The sequence below is a fragment of the Rhodotorula paludigena genome (assembly GCF_050403205.1).
Source record: "Rhodotorula paludigena JCM10292 DNA, Rt_paludigena_JCM10292v1_ctg98, whole genome shotgun sequence".
In the NCBI taxonomy this organism is placed as follows: domain Eukaryota; kingdom Fungi; phylum Basidiomycota; class Microbotryomycetes; order Sporidiobolales; family Sporidiobolaceae; genus Rhodotorula; species Rhodotorula paludigena.
This window is the reverse complement of record NW_027481360.1, coordinates 1-22,515: the sequence shown is the minus strand read 5'-3', so window position 1 is coordinate 22,515 and position 22,515 is coordinate 1. Positions and strand designations below refer to the sequence as shown.

At 62.2% G+C, this 22,515-nt stretch overlaps 7 protein-coding genes across 7 annotated transcripts; 1 reads left to right on the top strand and 6 right to left on the bottom strand.

Moving 5' to 3' along the window:
- Positions 1–3,118: 3,118 nt before the first annotated feature.
- JCM10292_006680 (uncharacterized protein) lies at positions 3,119–4,114 on the bottom strand (the record flags this gene model as incomplete). Its single annotated transcript, XM_076652879.1, has 2 exons — positions 3,119–4,030; positions 4,094–4,114. The coding sequence occupies 2 exons, from the start codon at positions 4,112–4,114 to the stop codon at positions 3,119–3,121; spliced, it is 933 nt and encodes a 310-aa protein (XP_076501569.1).
- A 418-nt stretch (positions 4,115–4,532) lies between these two features.
- On the top strand, positions 4,533–7,319 carry JCM10292_006679 (uncharacterized protein; the record flags this gene model as incomplete). Its single annotated transcript, XM_076652878.1, has 11 exons — positions 4,533–4,573; positions 5,054–5,240; positions 5,481–5,534; positions 5,627–5,686; positions 5,777–5,870; positions 5,924–5,982; positions 6,075–6,138; positions 6,528–6,583; positions 6,675–6,725; positions 6,818–6,985; positions 7,164–7,319. 11 exons carry the CDS (start codon positions 4,533–4,535, stop codon positions 7,317–7,319), a joined length of 990 nt encoding a protein of 329 aa, XP_076501568.1.
- A 343-nt stretch (positions 7,320–7,662) lies between these two features.
- On the bottom strand, positions 7,663–7,974 carry JCM10292_006678 (uncharacterized protein; the record flags this gene model as incomplete). The annotated part of the gene is made up of 2 exons (XM_076652877.1): positions 7,663–7,908; positions 7,972–7,974. The coding sequence occupies 2 exons, from the start codon at positions 7,972–7,974 to the stop codon at positions 7,663–7,665; spliced, it is 249 nt and encodes an 82-aa protein (XP_076501567.1).
- A 1,961-nt stretch (positions 7,975–9,935) lies between these two features.
- Positions 9,936–11,452, bottom strand: JCM10292_006677 (uncharacterized protein; the record flags this gene model as incomplete). Its single annotated transcript, XM_076652876.1, has 6 exons — positions 9,936–10,153; positions 10,210–10,321; positions 10,378–10,718; positions 10,789–10,909; positions 10,972–11,342; positions 11,404–11,452. The coding sequence occupies 6 exons, from the start codon at positions 11,450–11,452 to the stop codon at positions 9,936–9,938; spliced, it is 1,212 nt and encodes a 403-aa protein (XP_076501566.1).
- Positions 11,453–11,747: 295 nt separating this feature from the next.
- Positions 11,748–17,202, bottom strand: JCM10292_006676 (uncharacterized protein; the record flags this gene model as incomplete). Its single annotated transcript, XM_076652875.1, has 8 exons — positions 11,748–11,967; positions 12,027–12,342; positions 12,412–12,936; positions 12,996–13,503; positions 13,565–14,845; positions 14,915–16,513; positions 16,576–17,015; positions 17,073–17,202. The coding sequence occupies 8 exons, from the start codon at positions 17,200–17,202 to the stop codon at positions 11,748–11,750; spliced, it is 5,019 nt and encodes a 1,672-aa protein (XP_076501565.1).
- A 499-nt stretch (positions 17,203–17,701) lies between these two features.
- On the bottom strand, positions 17,702–20,803 carry JCM10292_006675 (uncharacterized protein; the record flags this gene model as incomplete). Its single annotated transcript, XM_076652874.1, has 6 exons — positions 17,702–17,890; positions 17,955–18,157; positions 18,214–18,572; positions 18,633–18,991; positions 19,059–19,193; positions 19,250–20,803. 6 exons carry the CDS (start codon positions 20,801–20,803, stop codon positions 17,702–17,704), a joined length of 2,799 nt encoding a protein of 932 aa, XP_076501564.1.
- A 594-nt stretch (positions 20,804–21,397) lies between these two features.
- JCM10292_006674 (uncharacterized protein) lies at positions 21,398–22,123 on the bottom strand (the record flags this gene model as incomplete). Its single annotated transcript, XM_076652873.1, has 1 exon — positions 21,398–22,123. A coding segment is annotated over one exon (726 nt), but the record flags the coding sequence as incomplete, so codon positions are not given.
- Between the last annotated feature and the right edge of the window lie 392 nt (positions 22,124–22,515).

The window sequence follows — 22,515 nt, the reverse complement described above, 5'->3', positions numbered from 1 at the left end:
ACGGTCGGGTGAGTCGGGTACGGCGCGCGAGCGATTCGGGCTGCTTCGGGAGGGAGCGGCGGTTCGTCTCGGGCAGACGTAGCTGACGTAGGGCTGGCGAGGCCAACAGCGGCACTGGTATCGGCAGCGGCGCGTGCCGCTAGAAAAGCGGCAGCGGCCGCGGCGCGCCGCTGCCGCACCCGATGCCGCTTCCGGAATCTGGGGAAAGCGCCGCTCTTTGAGCGGATAGCGGCTCTTGAACAGCCTCAGTTGACTGTCTGGCAATTGCAGAGTACCAAGTAACCTCTCCTGAGCGTGCTACAGCATTCATGAGAGCCTGAAAAGCGGTAGAAGGGGAAGATCAAGCAGCAGGGAGAGAGCCTCAGGCACGGCACAGCAAGGTCATCACCTCTTCTTCTGGCGTCTTCTGCTCACTTGCTTCACCTCTTTTAGGGCTGTTTGCTCGGTCAAGGGTACTCCAGACTCTACTCGAGCAGGTGAAGGACACAGAAAAGCACAGGACAGGCTGCAAAGCTTGTGGTAGTTTCTGATTGGCTCAGGTTGCCGCTACCCCGCTTATCGGCACCCAAAGCGGCACAGCGGCATGTGCCGCTCCCGCTACCTGAAAGTGAGATGAAATGCCGCTATTTCTGCGGATATCCGCTGCGCCACTATTGGCCTTGACAGCCCTAAGCTGACGACGTCGAGGACGACGAAGCGCGAAAGGCGTTTCGCAGGCTCCTCGTGGATTTCTTGAGCTTGAGCAATCCGCTGCGCAGCGTTGACCCGCTCGAAGACGACGCGCCAGATGCCTTGTTGAGCAACTCGCTGCCCGACGTGGTCGAGCTCGAACTCGAGCGCGGCTTGGGCTTTGTGTCGCCCTGGCTGGGCGAGCGCGCCATGCTTCTCTCGCGCGAGTGCTGAAGTTGTGCGCGCGGCAGATGCTCGGTCGACGACAAGGCGGATGAGGCGGTGTTGGAGAAGGTGGGCGGGGCGACCAGACTGGCCGTGGGAAGGAACGCATGCGACAAAACGCTTGCGGGAAGATCGCCTGCGGCTGTGACAGACGCAGGCGCAGATGCGCTAGGCACGAGAGGTGGGCGGGTCCCGCCGGCTGTAGTTGCGGTTGCTGGTTGGCGAGGGAGACGACCGGTCGAGCTGCTTGCAGTAGCAGGTGCAACGTCGCCGCCGCCAAATTGCCCTCGCGCTGTCAGCGAGGCTTTGCGCTTAAGGCATGCAGGCGGCGCATCGCGGACAATGGTCGTCGTGGTCGTCGTCGAGCGGAAGGGAGGAGGCGGTCTGCCGCCGCGACGCTCCGTTGGAGCATCACATTGGGATCGTGCCGTCTCGACGGGGAGAATGTCGAAGAAGGGCGCGCCCTGGCTGATGGCGAGGTAGGAGGGTTTGCGTGACGGGGCGGAGGTAGCCAGAAGCGGCGGTGCACGCCGATCCTCCACCGTGGGCACCTCGGCGGATCCAGCTGACGAGCACCGCCTCCCGAGACGCGGACAAACAGGAAGCGGGACTGCCGCACTCGAAGTCGGCAGGTGGTCGGTGCTGGTCGCCGGTGTAGTTGTGCGCGTCATGGCGGACGCCAGCGTATCGGCGTGCGATCCGAGTGAAGACGAGGAGGTGCTTCTTTGCTGCAGGTTGGCTAGCTGAGAGCCTGCAAAGCTATTTCAGCTCAGGCAGTGGCGCAAGGAACTGCAGAGCCCGTAACGTGCGCACCTGCTCGCCCCTGTAGCCCGTCGTTCGCCGCACCAGCCCGTCTGCTCGACTCAGCCTCGTTTGCGCTTGTCTCTGCTGACCTCCGTCGTCTTCGCAGGCTCGACTTCCTACTGCAAAGCGGAGGTGGCGGTGTCGCCCGCCCGTTCGGCTCAGGTGAACGCAGCGGGACGACGACGAGCGGCGGCGAGCGGCGGGCGGAGTCACAACTCGGCGGTGTCGGCAGCGGGCGCACGAGCTCACCTGCGCTCGTCAAGACTGCTGCAGGCGAGGCGAGCGTAGAAGCAGCACGCATGCGAGGCGAACCGCGGGAGGAAGAACAGGGCCTCGTAGCGAAGCTGGGAAGCGCGGGCGCAGCAATGTTGTCACTGCCTCGGCTTTTGTGCTCGAGCGCGACCTCTCGGGAATCAACGAACAGGGTCGATCCTGCTCTCGCGAATCACCGACAGCTCTCGTATGGGTCACGAGGAACCGGTTAGTGTGTTCGGCTATACCTGCGAACAAGGTTAGTTTCCGACTGATGTCGGGTGGGTCTGCTTGTCAAAAGACGAGACTTTCGGATGGGAGGGGAGAGAGAGAGAGAGGTGAGGGACGCAGCTTTCTACGTTCCTCGGGTTTGTCGCCTATCTGCCGGCTCACTTCCAAGGATCGGCCTCGCGTCGCCTTGTTGTTGAGCTATCGTCTCCTGCTTGCTGCCTTGCTGCTATTGAATCCGCTACAACTGGGCCTCGTCCGCGTCGAACGTTGCTCAGAGGGACCTCTCCTCGCTTTTCGCTCACTTGACTCAATCGATCACACAGACTTGCTATTCCAAGATAGGAGACGTGAACAGAGAAAGTGAAGCTGTGACTTGGAGTGTGGTTCTCCAAAGGTGGGAAAGAAGGGGAGTTGGTTAGGTGAAGAAGTCAAGAGAGAGAGAGAGAGAAGGCTGGCTTTTATAGACCGCCGCTCTCGCTTCCTGCCCTTCGACTCCTCCTGCTGCTTCTGCCTGGCTGCCGCGTGTGCAACAGCTGCTTTGCTGCCGAAGTGCGGGCTCTGCTGCTGCCACTGAGGCACCGCTTACCCCGCACTTGCCCTGCCTAATTTGAACCCCGACTGCTGTATCGGCGGCTTCGGTGCTGCTGCAGCAGCTTGGCTGCTTCCTGAGCACCTCGGTCGCTTTGGCAGCACCCGGCCCGATTCCGCCGCACGTTACCTGCTTCGCTTGCTTGTGTTCCGCTGCTAACGCTAACTTGCTAAAACAAAATATCTCTCGCGCTGCCGCACAAGGCAAACAGGCGAGTCCATAACAGAGAAGTCAGAGTCGCTATCAAAACCGGTCGAACAGTCTCGAAGGATGAACAGGAAAGGGAGAGAGAGAGAGAGAGAGAGAGAAAACACAACCGATGAACCGGGCAGAAGTACAGAGGGATCGTCACGAGTGGATGAGGTGGCTAAGGACAGTGTTCTCGTAAGTGCGACAGAAGGTGCTCTCGAGAGCCTTGAACTTGCGCGTGGCGCGACGAAGGCTCGCCTCCTGCATCGAGACCCGACCTTGGAACTCCTCCTGAGCCGCCTCCGCCTTCTCAAGCTCCTTCTCGCAGTACTCGAGGTGGCTGGCTGCAACTTCAACCTGCATCAGCGCCACGTTGACCTTGCTGCCGTGGTGCCGGCCGCCCTTGCGGAGAGTGCTCAGCGCCTTGTGCTCCTTGTCGACGCTGCGCGACGCCTGCTGGACCGTCTTCTTGTTGCCAAGGAAGGTTATGATGTTACGCTCGGACTCGTTCACGTGCTCAGCAAGCCGCTTGGCGAGTTTCTGCACGTTGATGATCGGCGTGCCCCCCCACCCGGCGGTGTTGCTGCTTCCCCTCGTCTCGCTCGCTCGCGTCGCGCGGATGGGCGCGTTGCGCAGTGTCGACGCTGCTGAGGTGCTACTCCGGCTGGCCGAGTTGCCGCCCGTGTCGCCCATGCTCGCGAACGAGGACGCCGTCCAGTTCGACGAGTCGGTGGTCGAGGTGACGGCCGAAGCGTGCCCGGCATACAGGGTGCTGGCGGGCGCGCCGTAGTTGGCCTGGCTGCCGTACGACAAAGCAGGTGAGCCGTAGTAGTTCGATGCGCTATCGTGCGGGCTGATCGGCGCGAGGTTGAGCGGAGTTGGGAAGGGCGTCGAGCCAGGAGCGCCGGTCGTGACCCATGGGTAGCCGGCACTGACGGTGCTGACGGTCGTGGTGCTGACGGGCGCAGTCGTGGGTTCCAAAGCGCAGAAGTTGTTGATGAAGGCCTCGACGTCAAAGAACGAGTTGACTTGGATGTCGTTGTTCGTGGCACCGAACTGACCGTTCTGTGCCTGCAGGCTCATGCGCATTAGTCACGCCGTCCGGTAGAGCGGCAGCTGCAGACTGCAACGCACCGCAGCCGGACTCGGCGACATTGTCGTCGCAGGCGATGCTAGGTCTGCTCCTTCGGTCGACTCTCGCACGACGAGTCCACTCCCTCCACTCGTGCACTCGTCTCTTTTCCTTCCGAACGTTGTGTCCCGTTTATTTTCTCTCCGTTGTGTTCCCCCTCACTCCCCGATCGTTGATGGCAGCGGCGACCGCGGGTAGACGATCAGTCAACCCGCGTCGTCTGCGCCTTCGGCACTCTGGTAGCTCTCCTCTTCTGGCTAGGATTCCTCACCGCTCATCTTCTGCATCGGAAGACTCGAATCACTATCGATCGGTCTCATTGCAGTTCGTCCTCTCTATCTCTCGGCGCGAGTAGCCTGTCTTCGTTCCGCGAAGACGGTGCTCCTTGCAGGCGAGTTGCTCGGGCTGGGCGACAAGAAGAGGTTCGGCTCAAGGGCTGCCATGCTGGGCTTGGGCAGCGCTGTCAGGGCTAGGAGAGAAAGGTGCGTCCTCCTTTCTGCGCTCTTTTAAGGCCAAGCAAGTGCTGACCCGCTCGCTCCCGCCCTCCTCCTCGTCCCCCCTCTCTCTGGTGCGTGCACCGCTCCTGCGCTGCGCCTCGGCCCCTTTGGTGCTCCCGCGTGCCCCTGGTGCGTTTCCCCTGCCTCCGAACTGCGCCTGCCCCTGCTGATACCGCGGTCCCGCTTCCTCGGCAGCGGTCTCGCCGCTCCCGAAGCGCCTCGTGCGCGTCCTGCGCTGCGCTGCGGGCGCTAGAGGCCCTGCTCAGGTGCGTCGTAGTTTATTTCGGCTCCCTCGGCCCTGGTCTCGTTCCTTCTCGACCTCGCCGAGCCTCTCCCCACTTCGTCCCGATCTCGTCCCTGCTCCCTTCAACGGCCGCCGATCACCTCCCCGTCACTGCCGACATCTCCTGCTGACCTGTGATCGCCGCCCGCAGCTTCTCGACCTTCTCCTCCAACCTGTTCCAGCCTCCGGCTCGTCTCCCCCTTCCTCCCCTCGAAGGGGCCTGTCCCCTTGCGCAGCACCTTCCTGCGCCCCCTCGCGCCTCGCGCCTTCTCCTGGGACCTGGACTCGCCCCCGCCGCTCGTGGCGCTGCTGCTCCGGCAGCGATTCGCCGCGCTCTGCAAGGTCCCCTTCATCACCTCCTCCTCTTCGGTACGCTCAATCCTTGTCCTGCCGCCGCGTGCTGCCGCGCGCAGGTCTGTGAGGGCCTCTTTGAGCGGCGCTGACCCGCGCGTGCTGCAGCGCCCCTTCTCCTTGCCCTCCTGGCCCGCGCCCTGCCGCCTCGTCCCCCGCTTCTCCTTCGTGAGTCCTCCTTTCACCCGTCCAGTCTGCGCTTTCGCAGGCCCCTTCCCAAGCGGTGCACGAGCCGGTGCTGACCTTAGAACTCCGCAGTTCTTGTCCTGCATTGGCCTGCTCCCTCTTCCCCACTTCTCCTCCGACGACTCGGTGCGTCTTTCCGTCCCCTTCCCCGGTCTCGAGCCTGGGCACGCGGGCCTTTGAGGGGCTCACGGAGCAACGCTGACAAGCTTGTCCCGCAGGCGTTCCTGAATCTGCTCGACCGGCTCGTGCTCCTCCTCCTCATCTCCTTCTTCCTTCTCGTGAGTCTTTCCTCCGCCCTTTCGGCCCGCGCTTTCGTAGGCTTCCTCCCGGGAGCTGTGCGAGTCAGCGTTGACCTTGAGGCACCGCAGGTGTCGTCCTGCTTCGACCCGCTCGCCCTCCCCCACATCCTCTCCGACGTCCTTGCGCACCACCCGTCCTTCTTCCACGGTCCCAAGCTTGCGCGTGCGAGCTCTCCAGAAGTACTCGAAGCGCTGGCGACGCGTGCAGCCTGCCAGAGTTCCTCGCGCCTGACAAGTCGCTCGCGCTCCTCTTCCACCTCCTCAACCTCGTCATCGTGCGTCTTCTCGTTCGTCCGCTTGGTCTAGGCTTGGGTGTGCGAGCTTTGGGGAAGCCTGCGCGGGCAATGCTGATAAGCCTGTTCCGCAGGCCTCCTTGTTCTTGTTTGTCCCGCTCCCGTTCCACTCGGTCATCGTCTTCTCCCTCCTTGTACGTTTGTCACCACTCGTTTCGGGTTGCGACTGCGCGAGCCTCCTCGCGAGCGTTGTACAAGACGGTGCTGACTTTTCGAGCCGATAGGTGTTGCGACCCGCCAACTCGCCTGTCTCAAGATTCCTCCTCGTCCTCTTCGCCTTCTCCCGCGGGCAACCTCAAGCTTCTTCTCGCGACTTGAGCACGTGCGTCTACTCTCCGCCTACTCAGTCTACGCGCCGACAGGACCTGTCCTGATCGGCTCCTGACTTTTCGGTGTCGGACGACCCTCGCAGCCCTCTCGGCGAATCATTGCACTTGTTTGTGCGTCGCCTTCCGTTCTCTTGGCTTGTGCGGGCGCAGGCCTCCTGCTTGGTGCACCAGCTGATTCCGAGCTTGGCAAGCATGCAGGTTTCTGCGTCTTTGCTGCTTGCTCGCCCGACCTCACCCCCGCCGCCATTCTGATCGTGCGTGAGCTCCCGGCCCGTTTTCAGCTTGCTCACGTGCAGTCCTCCTCCTGCACCACGTCCGAGCTGAACGGGTTGGTGGACCGTACAGGCTGGGCTTCAGTTCCGCTCGTTCGGCTTCTTCCTCGCCTACGTCCTGCCGGTGCGAGAACTCTCGTCCCTTTTCAGCCTGTGCCGGCGCAAGCTTTTCCATGCTTTGCGCGTGAGCTGATACTTCAGGTTGAGCTCCCTCAGGCGTCGTTCTCTGCCTGTCAGTTCAGCCTCACTGTCCGCCTCGACAACTCGTCCTACCACCGTCGGTGCGGCATCTCGCGCTTCCCATTCTCGATGCAGGGCAAGCACAAGTTGCAAAGCGCGTCGGCCCGCACGCGGCTCCCCGCGTACGTCAAGCATTCCTCCTTCGTATGCAAGTCGGGCTGACTTGTTCAGCTCCCGTCAGCTCGCTGCGTTGCACGCTCGAAGGTCCTCCGGCCTCTCACACACGCGCGAGATGCCGCAAGGAACAGCACCTGCATTTGTGGGTGCGTGCTTTCCCTTGCTCCTTCTTCCGGTCCGCGCTGATCGCTCCTCGCCCCGTCAGGTCTACTCGCGCAAGGCCAAGGCTCCCGCGTCCCCGCTCGTAAGCCGCTCGCCTAGCCTCAGCCCGGCGCCCGTGCCACGCCGCGTTCCTCATATTGGGATGACACTCAAGCGCCTGTACTTGCGCATTTACCCGCGCATTCGGCTCTCGCGTTGATCCGCCCTTCCGCTTCTTCTATTTTCTTCTGTATCCTCTCGCGGTTTCCGGCAATGCATCCTCAGCCTGTCACCGTCCCGCATCTCTGGGAGTGCGACAACAAAGTCGTCTCGTTTTCCAGCAGGCTGCAAGGCCAGTCAGGGGACCGGGGTACTCAGGGGAGGACGGCTCGCGAGCCCTGCCAAGCGCGAGGGGCTGCAACAGAGGGGGAGAGAGAAGAGAGAAGGTAAGGAGAGAGAAAGAAAGGTAAAGCTGAGCGAGAATGCCGATGCGGCATTCTCCTCAGTCGTGGGAGGACGGGCTTACGAGCAGTCCTGCTCATCGGAGCAGGTTGCGAGTTGCCCTACACGACCACAGCGCAAGCAGCGGAAGAGAGGGAGAGCGGGCGCACTTGTAGGGGCAGGATGCCGACCTTACCCGTCACCTCGAGGCGGACCAGTCCAGTCGACGGCTCGACGTCGTTCTCACCGGTACCGAGGTGTTGCACCTGCTCGACCACGGCGTGGGCCAGCCGCAGCGGGTCGGGGAGCTTGGCGCCTTCGGAAGTTGTTGGCTTGAAGGACTTGATGCCGACGATCTCAAGCCGGTCCTGCAGAGCAAAGGCAGACTTGTGAGTGCGGTGCTCATTGAGTAGCGCAGACGTGCAACTCACCATTGTGTAGTCTTCAAAGCCATAGCCGTCCGGCAAGTTCCCGTCCTTGTAAGGCTGTCCAAGCCATCACCGGGACCGGGACCGGTACCAGGAATTTCCCGGTGCTCACCGGAAAATACCGGGGACCCCACGTTTTTCCCGGTGCCGGTGTGCTTCTGGGCAGAAAACCGACTCAAAACTGCAGATATGGGGATCACGGGGGCTCTGCATTAGGTCTCGGGCAGTGAAAACAATACTCGTGGTGCTTGCAAGCCCTCTCTGGAGAGCCTGCATGAAGTAGCAAAGCAGGTTGAAACCACTTAAGAAGGTTGAGGGTCAGGAGCAGAAAGTATCCTTCTGCCGCTATTTAGCACTTTATCTAATGCATTACAGAGTGCAGATATGCAGATACCGGGCTTTCATGGGGATCTGGGGACCTTGCCGGTACCCATGTGTCAGTTGATACTAAAAGCGGCGGTATACCGCCCATATGGGGGACTCCCCATGATGGCTTGGACAGCCTCACGGGGGGCGCCGCCCCTTTTCGGCGACGTGCTCGCGGTTCACCTCGCCCCTCTCGCTTCCCTCGCCCTCGGCGGGGGAGATCTGCGGGCTTGTCTGACTTGCCAGAGTGCATGTCAGCGCTGTTGTGCTCTGCCTGCAGCACCCCGAGCCGTCGCTGGTGATCTGGCTCATCACCTCATCAACCTCATCTCCATCTGCACCCAACTTGTACCCTGGGCACGCGAGTGGTGCTGCAGCGGCAGTACGCGTTCTCGTAGACTTGCTGCGGTAGTGTGCACCACTAAAGCTGCTGAGTGAGCCGCTGAGGTGGAGACAGGACCCAACTCGAGCTTGCCCTGCTGACCTAGCTTTTCCAATGCTCTCTCTTGCTCTGTGGCGCTTGGCCGGTTTCTAGCGCCGCATGTGGGTGATTCTGCTGCCGTTTTGCGCTCTCATTGGTGCTCAAAGACGTGTGCCGAATAGCTCGGCGCCTCAATGATCCGGTGCTCTGACTGGGGCATCCAATCTGTCTGCTGCGTTGACGAAAGGCTCAGCAGTTGTAGAATATGTGTTCTGCTACTGCCAGGGTGCTGCTCAGTGAATGGCTCGTGATTGTATGCTCCACCCCGGCCAGGGTCCACGCGTATGACTTTTTGCAGCCACTTCCCACCGTGCGTGTGGGATGCCGCTTCTACAGCAGGTCAATGCAAGCTGTCAAAACGCAGTGAGCCTTTTGGAATACCCTCACACGGGCATTATGCGGTCGGTACCGGCTTGAGAAGGTCCCAACAGCAATGGCCCCGTCGGCCTCATGTAGCAGTACGAGGCGGTGAATGCACTGGTCAATAAGTGCACTTGTGTGTTGCACATTTGATGGCCGTTGGCAATTACCATCAGTAGCCGTGGGCACTTGCACCGTTGACAAAACCACAGGGACATGAGCCTGGAGTGCTTATGCGTGCTCGACATGACGTACAGTGCCTCAGCGGAGCGGCACGCACTTGATGGCGGTGTGCAGCACATCAGCAACATGGGTGCAAGAGACTGTAAGACCCCGAGAGGGAGTTGCAGTGTGAGACTGTGAAGAGATGCTCTCGGTCAATCAGCCTGGAGCATGAGTACTGGCAGCTTGTGCAAGTCAGCAGGGCCTGCTAGTGTTCACCTAGGGCGCCCACCTGTGAGCGGAAAGAGATCACAGGGCGCTCTGACCAGATTCAGCTGCCTTGAGCAGGTCATCTACAGACTGTTTGGGTGCCTTGGCTGTTCAGAGCTGACCTTCCCATGCATGCTTGCTGGAGGATTCCTGCCAGAGCCAGGATTGAGAGAGAGAAAGCAAGAGAGAGAGCCTGTGAAGTCGTTAGCTCGTGCAAGGGTGATATCTGCTCTGTGCTCTCTTCTCTGGCTGTGGTCTCTCCTCTTGTGAGCAGCAAGGGGGAGAAGAGCACACATCCTTTGCAGCATTCTATTGACTTGATGATGCACTACATCACACGTCCGGCGCGCTGCAGCTCCTCCAGCTGAGAGCGCACGATCAACCCCGCCGGCACAGAACGGAGGAAACGGATGTCACTGCGGGCAAATTTGCCTCCGCACATGATGCAGTACTCGGGTGCAACCCAGTATCTACCGCCTTGGATGCCTGTGACCGGTTGGCCAGGGCGCACAGCCACGGCGAGGATGTCGACCGACTCGCCGACGACTGCCATCTCAGAGTCAGCAACTGAATGCCTCCCTCCGACCTATTTGAGGACGCACCAGACACGCGGCCACAGGTCTGTACATTGTGACGGATGCGAGGTTTGTACGTGATGACCGTGTCGAACACTTTGTCGTTCCAGAAGACGTCGTCCAGGTCGGATTTAAAGTGCTGCACAGTCAGGCGGTCAGCAATGCGGCTGCTGTGGGAAGAGACTGTAGACGCACCTTCTCCGCCTTCTCGACAGACCACAGCTTGTACTGAACGCGCTTGCGACTGCGCCAGACGAACGTCTGCCAAAACTGGGCAAACGCCGGGCGGTTGTCCTCGGGAATGGCGTCGAGTGCCAGCAAGCCGAGGTGGAGAAGGGACTGGCTGAGCGAGTCGCTGTCGTAACCCTCCTCGAGGTACCGGCGAGGATGGTCAATGACCGCGACCGACTCAAAGTTGTAGTCGAGCCATGGCTGGACATCGACCTCGCCCAGGTCGCAGGTGCCGAGACGACGAGCAGGGACAGAGCCGCAGATGAGGAGAGCGTCAAACTTGACAGGACTGAGCTTGAGGACGACTTCAGGGTGTAGTCGCGCCAGTCAGTGCTCTCTGTCTGACTTGGGGATATCCTGAAACGAGAAACTCACGCTCGAGCACCTTGACGTAGCACCCTGACTCCTCGTCGTCCGTCTCCTCGCTCCAGCCAGGCTCGCCAGCATCTGCACGCTCCTGGAGGTACTGCTTGGGCGGCGCCACAAACTCGAGATCCTGTCGAGAAGAAGGTAGTCAGTTTTGCCCTCCTCGGCTTCTCGACACAATCCTAGACCCACCCAGCCCCAGACGCGGTATCCCGAGGTGATGGCAATGGACTCGGCAAATGGCGTGACCCAGTCCGAGGTGAGGCAGTCGTCGTCCGCGTCGAGGAGAAGCTTCGAGTCTGCATGAGGCGGCGTCCACGCGCAGAGAAGGAGGTGCTTCCCGCTCAGCCGCGCACCGGCCGACACGGCTGCATCCTCGGACACCTTGTACGAGTTCTCGAAGTGGCGCACAAAGGGCGAGATCTCAGGGATGAGGGTGCAGAGGTAGTCGAGTCCGTCGACAGGATGGAGGCCAGTTCGTCTGAGGGCCTTCTCGATCTGCTCGAGCTTTGTGCGGAGCTCGGAGAGGCTCACGAGCTTGCGCAAGCCACCCCACACCTGGCCTGGAAGCGAGGATAGGGAAGTTCAGCTCAAGACATCTCTGCAACAGGCGCCAGGACGCACCAGGTCGGAACTGGATCGGCGAGCTGGGCGTCTCGTTGTTGCTGGACATGATGCTGCAGGTCTGTGGCAGGCGGTAGCGCAGAGGTTGTGGTAGAGACCTGGAGATGGCGACTCGAGTTGCCCCAACCTGATGAGAAGACAGGAGAGCCTGTGCGGAGCCGGCTTGCCGTGCCTGCACCAAGCCGAGCATCTCCCTGATTGAATTAACACGCGCAGAAGAGGTGCACAAACGGGACTGAACATGCAGGCGTGATTATACAGCTGCGAGCCGAAGTGGGTGAGCCAGGTCGCAAGGAAAGGAGCACGTGCAGACTGTGAGCTTACCTAGGCTACAACAAGTCGAATCAGTTCCCCTTTGGCGCCCATTCGAGCCCACGCTTGCGCGCAAAGTCCTCCGAGAAGAGGTGCTCGCCCGTCTTGAGAAGCGTGTAAGCGATTTGCGCAATGTTTGAGGCGGCGGCGAGGTCGCGATGGTAGGTGCGGCTGCACTCTGGGTGGAACAGCACGCGCTTGAACGTGTTCTTCGCGAGCGTCTGGCCCTGCGCAACGTGATACTCCTTAAGCCTGCGCAGTCGAGCAGAGTCAGTTTAAGACAGTCGTGCAGATGTCACTCAGGGACTCACAAGGCAGGCGACTTGGCGCGGCATTCGGGGCGAGGGCACACGGTCGAGGAACGGCTCTCGGAAACGATGACGGTAGTGATGCTGATGTCGGGGCGGCTCCGAGCGTGCTGGACAAAGTGCTTCGTGATCTGGCCGGCCTTGTCTGGCCCGTGCTGGCCATGCGTGTACAGCGACTGTCCCGAATCACCAATGACGATGACGACCTTGCGGCTGACAGCGAGTGCTGCACTTGGCGGCGGGACGAGCGGCGGCGGGACGAGCGCGTCGAACGCGACAGCGCCCAGGCGGGCGAGACGGCGAGTCGAAGGTGAAAGGCCTGTTTACGTGGCGAGATGGCCAAGTCAGTATGGGCATGGCGGGCCTGAAAGCATGGTGCACAGCGTACCGGATGCCGAGGGACTCCAGATCTCCTTGCCCTCGGATGTGTGCTGCGCTTGCGCTGCAGCACCGCGAGACTGCTCGGCGGCGAAGAAGCCGGAGCCGACAAGGACGGCGCGAGACTGCGCTCCCGGAACGCGTCCGCCGACCGGATCCTTGCCCGTCACCTCGTGCGCCGTTGCTGCAAACGGGTAACACTTGCCCTCGTCGATGCCGATGAAGGTAGTGCCGCTGTCAAATGCGCCCGAGCCCTTGGTCTCGAGACCCAGTGCTGCACGCGCTTTCTCGAGTGTGGCAACCGAGCCTGCGGAGAGACGAGGGATGTCGGGGAGCTGCGTTTTGACCGGACGATGAGGCGAGGGAAGGACGTGGAGGGAAATGACGCGGCGAAGGACCTTCGAGTCGAGGAAGTTGGTGATCTGAAGTTGCGGCGTTGTGAGCTGAGCGAGGTGCTTCTTGTCCTGCTTGTTGGTTGTCGACAGGTCGGTGAGAAGGCGACCGACAGTGAGAGGCGATGGCACGCTTGTCGCACCTGCGTAGACCAGGGTGACTATGCGTAAGACTGCTCATTGACACGAACGCAAAGCGTACCATAGACCTTGTCAAGAAATGGACGGCTGCAAAGGTCGATGCGGAGGTGCTGGACGACGAGCGTGGTGTCATCGAAAGTGAAATGGCCGGCAGGCACGATCGAGCGGGGCAGCGCCTGGAAGACTCTGTGCATCCAGGGGACGCGGGCTTGCTGGGCGGCTTCCGAGAGGGTAGACGTTTTGCGGGTCAACGCCGAGGGAGCGGGCGCACAAGTCGCGCAGATGACGGTCACAGCCTGTTCAAGCGTGCGGTAGAAGTTGGTGTCCCTGGCGAAAGACTGGTCGTCCCCGTGGGCAAAGAATGTTGACGACATGTCGGCAATACTGCGCCAGCGAGTGCGGTGGTCGCGGTCGAGTCCGGCGAAAGTGTGGTCGGATGAGAGCCGAGGGAGTACTTCGGTCTTGAAGCTCATGAGCGCGGCTCGGTAGTTGTCGATGCGGCTCAGCACATCGCCAAGAACGATCGAGAACGAAGTCGAGGTGAAAGGCAAGTGCTGCGGTGCCCATTCCTGCCGGCGGAGAGCGTCAGATGTGAGACCTCGAACGAGGAAAAAGGCAGCCAAAACTCACGATGAAGAGCTTGCTGGAGGAATACTCGAGACAGTCGGCGAGGGGCTGACCCTTGGGAGCGGGCACATTGGCGAGGCGGTGGCGCAACAGGTCGACCAGATGTACCGCGGCAGATGAAGAGAGGAGGGAGGACGAGGCGCTCGAGCTGGACGTGGCAATCTTCGCGTTGCCCTCGAGGGCGGCGCGAAGCGAGGCTGCAGGTGCCTTCCGCGCAGCTCCTCTGACGCGCGCTGAAGACTCGGAGGCACCTTGGCTCTTGTCCTCATCCTCCTCGTCGTCGTCGTCGTCGTCGTCGTCCTTGCCCTCTCCCTCCTGCTGGTCCTCGTCCCTGCCACCATCGACAACCTCGCCTTCTTTCGAACGTTGATCCTCGCTTGGCCCGCTCCTCATCACTTCTGCCCGCCTGCCCCACTCCCACCCGTGAGCGGCGTCCAATGCGGCTGCGATAGCCTCCTCGACATGACGCTCGCGCTCCTTCCAAGCCCACCCCGTCTTGTAACTCGATCCCGAGTGCGACTGGTCGTAGGCGTGCAGTGCAGACGGCGAGTGACCGAGAGTTGCCCGCGGCGCGATCCTCTCGTGACGTGCATCTCGCCAGGCAGAGTCCTGGCCCTGAATGGCCGGTCCTCCGCTCTTGCAGGATGGCGGCGCGTGCGCATCATCGTAGCTGCGACCAGCGGCAAGCGCCACAGCCATGGTCGACAACTGTGCGACGTGCAGGAAGAGGATGGTCGAGGCGCGGCTCAGCGCATCGCTCATGCGATCGAGATCGACGTCGCTGAAGGCAGTGACTGAGCTGAGGACGAGTCGGACACGGGCCGCAACGTCGGCCATGACGTGCTCTGCAACCGAAAGTGCGCGAGCTGCAGAAAGGGGAGCGGCGAGGACGAGGTCGTGGACAATGTCGACGATGCGCGTGAAGGCGCGGTCGCAGCTGCTGCACAGGAATGCAGCAAGCGTTGGGAGATCTGATGCCGAGCAAGCGAACGGCGCCAGGTCGTTTTCGGTGAGCATGACGTCCAGTTGTCCTGCGTGTGCGGCAACGAGGTCTTGCATCGTGTTGATGACGCGGTCGGGCTCGCTGAAGAACCGTGTGACAACCTCGAGCATGGTCTGCCGCGGGCGAGCCTGCTGCGCGACATAGAGCGACGTCGAGTATTGCTGGACAAGCTCCTCGAAGGCGTCGCGCAGAAGAGGCGCAGAGAGGAGGTTGTTGATGGTATCGGGAAGCGCGAGGACCAGCTTGACGTGCTGGACGGCGGTACGGTCTTGCGGGAGGAGCTAAGCAGGGTAGAGAAACTGTCAACCTCGTGTGTGACTCGAACTGTTCCACTCGTAGGGGAGACTCACTCCGTCAAACTCGTCAGCATCCTGGCCCGAGGTCGCCCGCTGGCTCCACCAGAGCTCGATCTCTTGCGCCGTCGAGTTTGCGCCAAGCTCGCCGTACGCTTGCTGAACCGCAGAGTATCGCTTCGAGTTTGTCGCAGGCTTGCGGTCAATGAGCTTGGCGAGGAGCTTTTGCGCAAGCGTCGTAATGTTCTGCGGATCCTCGTAGAGCCGAATGGTCGAGTCAGAGAAGGGAAGGAAGTGTTGGCGACGGGAGAGAGATGCCGACACGAGCGAGGGAACGGCGAGGGAGTAGAGAGGGCGGAGGAGGGCAAGCGCGAGCTCGGCGACTCGGCGCAGAGCCGTTTCGCGAAAGGCGGTGGAAAGACGCAGGGCGATCGAGCGAGTCGGGGCCGAGTTGATGAGACGATCCTTGCTGCGACTTGATGGTGCAGTCGTGGAAGAACCGCCCTGCTCCTTCTTTGCGGCCTTCTCGACCCGCTTCTGCTGGACACCTGGGGTCTTGACACCTTGTGTGCGCGGTGCCCTGGGCTGGGGAGGCTGGCGCGGGCGGGCAGGCCGGGGCGGCGCGGCGGATTGGGTCGAAATGAGCGAGTCGAGCGCAGCAAGCGGCGAGCCGGCAAAGGTGCGATGCTGGACGCCGAGCTCGTGCGCGCGGCGGTAGACCCTCTGCAGTACGAGATTGACCGGACCCTCGCGAGGAGGGCGAGCACGCTGCCTAAGCTTGAACTTGAGGGCAGACTGAGGCGAGACGCGGAGGTTATGCGTGCGCTGGCGGGGCGGAGGCTGGCACGAGGGTGCAGCGGGCGGGCGCGCAGACGCAGCCGAGGTTGATGGGCTTGGCGGTGAAGGCTGAGGAGGGGTGGATCCAGCCGAGCGAGCCGAGAGGACCTGGGCATGTGCCTCGCGCGCGAGGTCGATTCGCAGGATGCCCTCGCTGTCGTAGACGCCGAGAAAGATGGCGCAGCTGCGAGCCCACTGGTGCGCCGTCATGGCCTCCGAGAGGGCGAGGCGCTGCTTGGCGAGCTCGAGGCGATAGCGACCGAAAAGGGCCTCGGCCTCCGTGCGGTCGTGGTCGACCGCCTCCATCCAGTTGACCTGGATAAAGTCGCGAACGATGCCGTCCTCTCGTGCCAGTTTCACCGGGCCGAGCCCCTTGATCCCACCGATGAAGTAGTCCTGGCCCAGCGAGAGTGCCATGTTGGCGCGCATGTGCGGCTGCGCCTCGATGCCGAGCCACTGCTCGAACGCCAAACGGTCAAAGCGGTAGAGCTGGGCGCCGCGCTTGGTGCGTGGGAGCGAGATGGCGAAGCGACTGGTCGCCGAGGTGCTGGCGAGGTGAACGTCGGCGTCATTGCTGAGGGTCACCACCGTGTCGGGGGTATCAATGACGAGCCCAGGCCCGAGCAGGGTGATGAGCTTGCTGTGGTCGACCTTGCCGAGTGGGAGAGTTGGAGAGATAAGGTGGGCGAGAGAAGGCGGAGGGCACTCGGCGGGCAGACCAGCCAGACGGCCTGCGAGAGAGGCGATGAACGGGTCGGCTTCCTGCGGCGCATCGACGAGCGTGGCGTGCGCGCGGAGCCACTTGGCCGAGGGCGAAGACTGCGCCGCAGCTGCCGGATTAGCTTCGAATGGCGAACATGCGAGCAGAAGCATACACGCACACTTGCCGACAGCGCCTCGACTCCTGTCGCCGCAATTCCACCCGTCCAGCCTGGCGACTGCTCGCTACTGCCGGAAGGGGTGAAACCGGGAAGCTGGCGAAGACCTTCCAGCCGTTCCACCTTGTCCGTGCCCTTCCTCTGCGCCTTCTTTACCGCCTTGTCGTACGCGGCAAAGACTGACGCGAAGAACGCTGTGTCGCGCTTGAGGACCTCGGCGCGCTTGAGACTCGGGCGTTCGAGGCCGTCGAAGCAGACCACGAGACTGACATGGCGGCAGCGACGAAGGACTGGCTGGAGGAGGTCGTGAAGGTACTTGGCCGACTGGGCGTGAAGAGCTGGGTGGTCGGGAGCGAGGATCTTGCGGAGCGGTCCTTTCAACAGCTTCTGCTCGTACTTGCTCTTGATCCCACCGACAAGACTCGTGCCGTCGACGAGGAGGTCTGCGAGTGGGTTTGCTTAGCTCGATCCTGCACTCGACCGCAGCAGAGGGAACGCACAGTGGACGCCCTTTGCAGCCACCTCTGCGCCGAGGGCCTCTCCCTGTGCTCGTGGACCCTTGCCTTGGACGGGGAGAGCTTCGAGAGACTCTGTCGTGACGGCGAGCTGGGTGAAGCCGTCGACGCCCATTGTGGGCGGCGACTATGGGTCGGGGTGTCTGCCGAGGCGTCTAGAAGCCTGGCCGGCAAGGGGAAGGGAGAGGAGCAGAGGGAGCAGGGTCAGCCGGGGTCGGAGATCCCGCGGAGGTTAGGGGTAAGGGGGAGATGAAGGACGAACCCTGCTCTGATGACGGGGTCTCCCCGTATGGTACCAAGGAAGTTTCAGGACGCTGCAGAAAGCCACAGACGCAAGGCAACCGGGTCCGCCAGGAGGGGGCCATCGCGAGTGAGAGGCTCGCTGAGGACAATGTGCGTGAGGTTGGCGCCCCGAAGCAACAGAGTGGCAGCAACGCCAATGGCCAGCCATTTCTACTTCCTGCTCCTTGGCCACACATGAGAAATGACCGGGATACACGAATTGCAGGCGACCAGACTGTTACACCTGCAGAGGGTAGAGCTGCGTCAGCATCCAGTCTGTCGAGTCGAGACGTGAGAGGAGTGTCATCCCAACGCACGGAATACAGAGACACCTAGACGTTGGCTGCAGCAAGATGCACTGCCCACGTGGGCGCGGAAAGGTTGATGATACAGGGCGCAAGCTTGAGAAGGAGTGCAAAGTCTGCATCCTTGAGAAAGGCGAGCCACTCCGGTCGTCCGATCTTACACAGGAGATGCTCCAGGTGCGGCAGATCCAGGTGAACGTCGTTCGCCGCAAGCGCCTGTGTTAGCAAGGGTCAGATGCGCCAGAGGTGCAAAGTGGAGCAGTAGACGAGTCGAACGCACCTGCTTTACGCTGCTGTGCATTCCGCCGTCTGCCCAAGATGCCCGCATGTGCGTCACAAACGACTCAAACGCATTGGCGCCGGCAGACGCAATGAAGCCAAGCTCGACGAGTCCGCGATAGCCGCCCTTGCCAAGTGCGAGGATCCGCGCGGCGTACTCGGCCTTGGTCGGCATCTGGCACAGTCCAGCGTACGCAAAGTCGGCTGCAGTGCAGGAAGCGTCAGATTAGACAGCAGCGGGCAGAGAAAGGAAGTCGCACCGGCAAGGAGAGTGCTGGTGAGATCGCCCTTGATCTGCGGCAGAGCCCAGGCATTGCCGAACGAGTCGCGTCCGGACTGGTAGCGCTCGTGCTCCCACTCGAGCGTCTCGTCGCCATCGGGAGGCGCGGCCTCCCAGGGCGCGTGCCCTTTCTTGCCCTGCGCAGCCTTGTACGCCTGCGTCGCCGAGCTGGAAAAAAGCTCGATCTCGCCAGTCGAGCCCAGGAAGCCGCATTCGATGATTTTGAGTGCCTCGCTGTACGAGAGTAGCGGCGAGGGTGGCGGAGCAAGTTGCGAAGGTGGGAGGTGCGCGGTGGAGGAAGTTGCGGCGGGTGCGGCGGCATTGGGCGGCGAGGTGGCGCTGCAGAAGTGGAATCAGTCTTGAGTACAAAAGGCGCATAGTCAAGGGTGAGAAACACACGGATGCTGGAACCCCAAGGCTCGCGCGAGACCCGGCGCCGAGAGGTAGTACTGCGGCGCGAAGTTGTACGTGATCTTGGTCCCGCTGCCGTACACGGTTGGATTGCCCAAATCGGAGCGATGAACAGCGTCGCCGCGTCGGGCGGACACTGCGGGATCGCGAAGGAAGTTGCGAAAGGTCCAGTATGTTGTCGGAACAGCGGCATCGGCGAGCAGGCGGTACATATGCGGCGTTGAACCCAAGAGCGTGCCGCGGACAAGTGACATGAGAGCGACCTTGACAGGCGCAGGCGTGAGCGAGCTGTGGAGCGTCGAGGCGAAGAGAACGCGACCAGGGCCCCGGTTACGCGCCCAGAGGAGCTGCGAGCATGTGCAGAGTCTCAGTGCCCACTCTAGAGAGCCACGACTATGCGAGCAAGACACGCACCTTGTCCGGCAGCTCGTGAAACTTGTAGACGACTCTGGTAAAGAGCGAGAAGACGGCCTCATTGTTGCCGAATTCGGAACTGCTAAGCTTCGTGATTCCGAGGTGAACAAGTGAAGCAAGGAGGTACAGGTTGAGCTGTTGTACACCAAGAGTGAGCGGCTGTATGGAAGCATTCCCTTAAGTTCACGCACCCAAGCAAGTCGCTGTTGATAGCCAAAGTCGGCTGCGGCACTCAGGGTGTCGCCTAGACCTGTGACCTTTTTCTCTAGGTCGGCGATCGTGTTGAGCGAGAGGCCGTTCTCGCGCGCCTGGTCCAGCTTGGCCCGCGCCACAACGTGCGCCGGTGGGACAGATGCAGGCGGGCCCTCGTTCTCGATGCCGAGGTGGCAGAAAGCCAGGTCTGGGGTGGTCGCAAGGCTGGTGACAGCAGTCGACGAGAGAGACAGAGGGTAAGTGGAAGTGGCGAGGAGCTGACGGTGCCAGGCGATGGGCTCGAAGGGCGTATCGATCGGGGGCAGCGGAACCCGCCGCGGCTCTTTGGCAGGCACAGCCGAAGTGACTGTACCAGCACCCTTCCGGCGCTTTGAACCTTCACGCCTACCGAGAGGCGCCTGACCGTCGGACGGCGCGTTGCGCTTTGCCGGTACACGGGCGGCCGGAGCAACTCTGCTCTCGCTCCAGATGGGGTACCGCCCAGCCGCTGCTGCTGCTGCTGGAGTTGCAGGAGTATCCGCTGGCGCAGATGATGCGGGCGAGCCGGGCGAGAGGGGGGGCGGGTGCGCGAGGACGACGGCGAAGACCGTTTCGGCGCATGCAGCGACCAGGCCGGCCACAGCCTCCTTCACCTCGGGTCGCCGAGCGGCATCGAGGAAACCACCCTCCCAGCCGGCTGCAGTCGAGGGCGCGATGGCTGAGCCCTTGCTCGCGCGCAGCGGTCGCATCGTGTCGCTCAAGTACGAGTCTGGGCGGAGGACGAGGCGCGAAAAGTCGGCGCACAGGAAGATGACTGAGGACCCGAATGCGCGGCGCGAAGCAGCCGCCAGGAATACCTGGCTGTGCAGGCGACCTAGCTCGTGCAGAAGTGATGCTGCAGCTGCTGATTGCGCCGCGAGCACAGGGCCGGCCAGGGGAGCAGCATCTGGTGCGCTCGACCCAGAAGACGGTGGCGGAAAGAGCGAGCTGTCGCTCGTGTCGACAGCATGTGTCGGCGCCGCGAGCGAGGCAAGGAGGAGGTGCGAGAGGACGACGGTCGCGGCGGGGACGAAAGTCGCTGTCCCTGCGCGGATTGGAAGGTCGTGCGGAGGAAGTAGGAAGGTCTGCCGGGAGGACGAGCTGGAGCCCTGGTGCGAGGACGAGCTGGACGCGAAGTTGGCGGGCAGGTGAAAGGCGGTCGGAGGATCGCTCGGCGACTTGCGCAGGTGCTGGCGCATGCGCGACAGCCAGTCCGGATCGACGGAAGATGCGAGCTCCGTATGGGAGACCTCAGCCATGCGCTCGGCAGTCGCGGCCAATGCGCGGAGGACTGGCCAAGAGGCCAGCATGACATCGCCGAGTGTGGCCAGTGTGTCGAGTGCAACGGCGCGTTCGACAGCGGAAAGGGTATCGTACGTTGTCGACGAAGAGACAACGACAAGCGGGGAAAGCTGCCCGGCCAGACTGACGAGTTTCGACAGTCCGCGCGAGTCGGTAGCAGATGTGTCGAACACCGGGCGACTTGCGGTAACTGCATCTGCGATGGCGCTCATGGTGCCTGCAAGTGCTGTCAGGGCGCCATGGGGCAGCACCTCGTGGGCGAGAGCGGGCGAGAAGGAGAAGCTTTGGCTGAACGTGACGAGGTCTGTTGAAACCCGCTGCGCAACTCGCGATGCCAAGGTTTCGGGCTCGCGAGCCTGAAAGCACAATGTCAGTCAGCCGCAGTAGCAGACAGCGAGACGTAGTGCGCACCGCAGAGACCGGCGCAACGGCGAAAAGCTGCATTTTGCATGAGCGGTTACCACCTGGACTCGCAGTATCGGCGGAAGAGGCGCACCTCGCGTCCATGTTCGTCAAGTACTGGACCTTGAGCACTGGTGGCCTTGCTTGCTGGCTGACCAGATCGGCGTGCTGACGGGGCAGATGCACTCGACGACGTGGGAGCGCTCCGGCCGGTTGCGCTGCGAGAGGCACCCGGGCGACTCTGGCGAGAGGCATGAGAAGTTGCAGATGACCGTTCCGCACGTGAAAGGGCAGCAGGATCGATCGCTTTGGCGTATAGGCGGCCTTCGTGAATCGAGAGGGTCGGAAGGGATGGACGAAATGCGGAGAGGCTGCGCAAAGCACGCGAGCAGGTCAGGCGCGGTTCAAAGCGAGAGGCCAACAACGACGTACAACCTGGCAGTGGAAGGCACAAGAGTGGAGTATGACGGCCCGATAACCGGTAGCAGCTCCTGATCGGAAGGAAGCGTCGAGACGCGCTCGAGGCTGGATCGGTAGGCATCGAGTTCGCTGAGCGAGACTTCGTTGTGCAGGTCGCGGAGATGGAGAGGAAAGATGGGCGAGATGGTGCCGTCGAGGCGGAGAGGCGGGACGGGCGGAGCAATGGGGGCTGAACGATTCGAGGCGACCGTCCATCCTACGCCAACCGTCTCGCTCACGCCGCCGACGCACTTGATCTTGGTGCGCGTAGGTTCCCACCCGCGAAGTCGCACGTATAGTGTGCCGCGAGCACTTGACGTGCCGACACCGCCCATGCTCCGCTTCGACGTCACGCGTGCGAGTGCTATTGATTCGACCTCGGCACTGCGGAGCTCGGCCACGTCGTAGTCGTTGAGGCTCGGGCATGCCGAGCTGAGGGCGGGCGACCCATCTGGTGCAAAGGGGTGGCCCCGTGCGGCGATGGCGGAGATGGCAGGCTCGACACGTGCGTCGGCGAGGTCGAGCTCAAGCATGGCGGCCTGAAGACGGACCTCAGAGGCCCAGTCCCGCCCGAGCTTGGCCAGCTGCTGCGTCGTCTCGACGACGACCTCGCGTCGCAGGTCGGCTAGAGCAAGAGGGTCGTACGCCGCAGTCCCACCTACGCCGTGACGCTGTCGGAAGCGTGCGGTGATATGGTCGGTGAAAGCCCGGCGGGCGCGAGAGACGAGAACGAGGAGATCGCGGGCCAGCGGGCTGCCGGCTGATGCAGGCGGGGGTCGGTCGGCGAGAAGCGGCAGCGAGGAGGCGCCTGCCCGCACGACACCGCGGTTGAGCACCAGGGAGGGAGCGTCAATCGCAACTGGCGGGTCGGCCGTGTTTGCGAGAGCGAAAGGGTAGGCCACACCCACGCAGCGAGCAAAAACGTGGTCTAAGTTCGGAGCATACGCGGGTGCGAGAGTTGCCGAAGTACCAACGTGAGAATCGACGCCTCGAAAGGCAAAAAGCCCTGGGTCTGCTGGATCGAATTCGACATAGGTGCCCGTTTCGAGGTGATGGAAGCTGC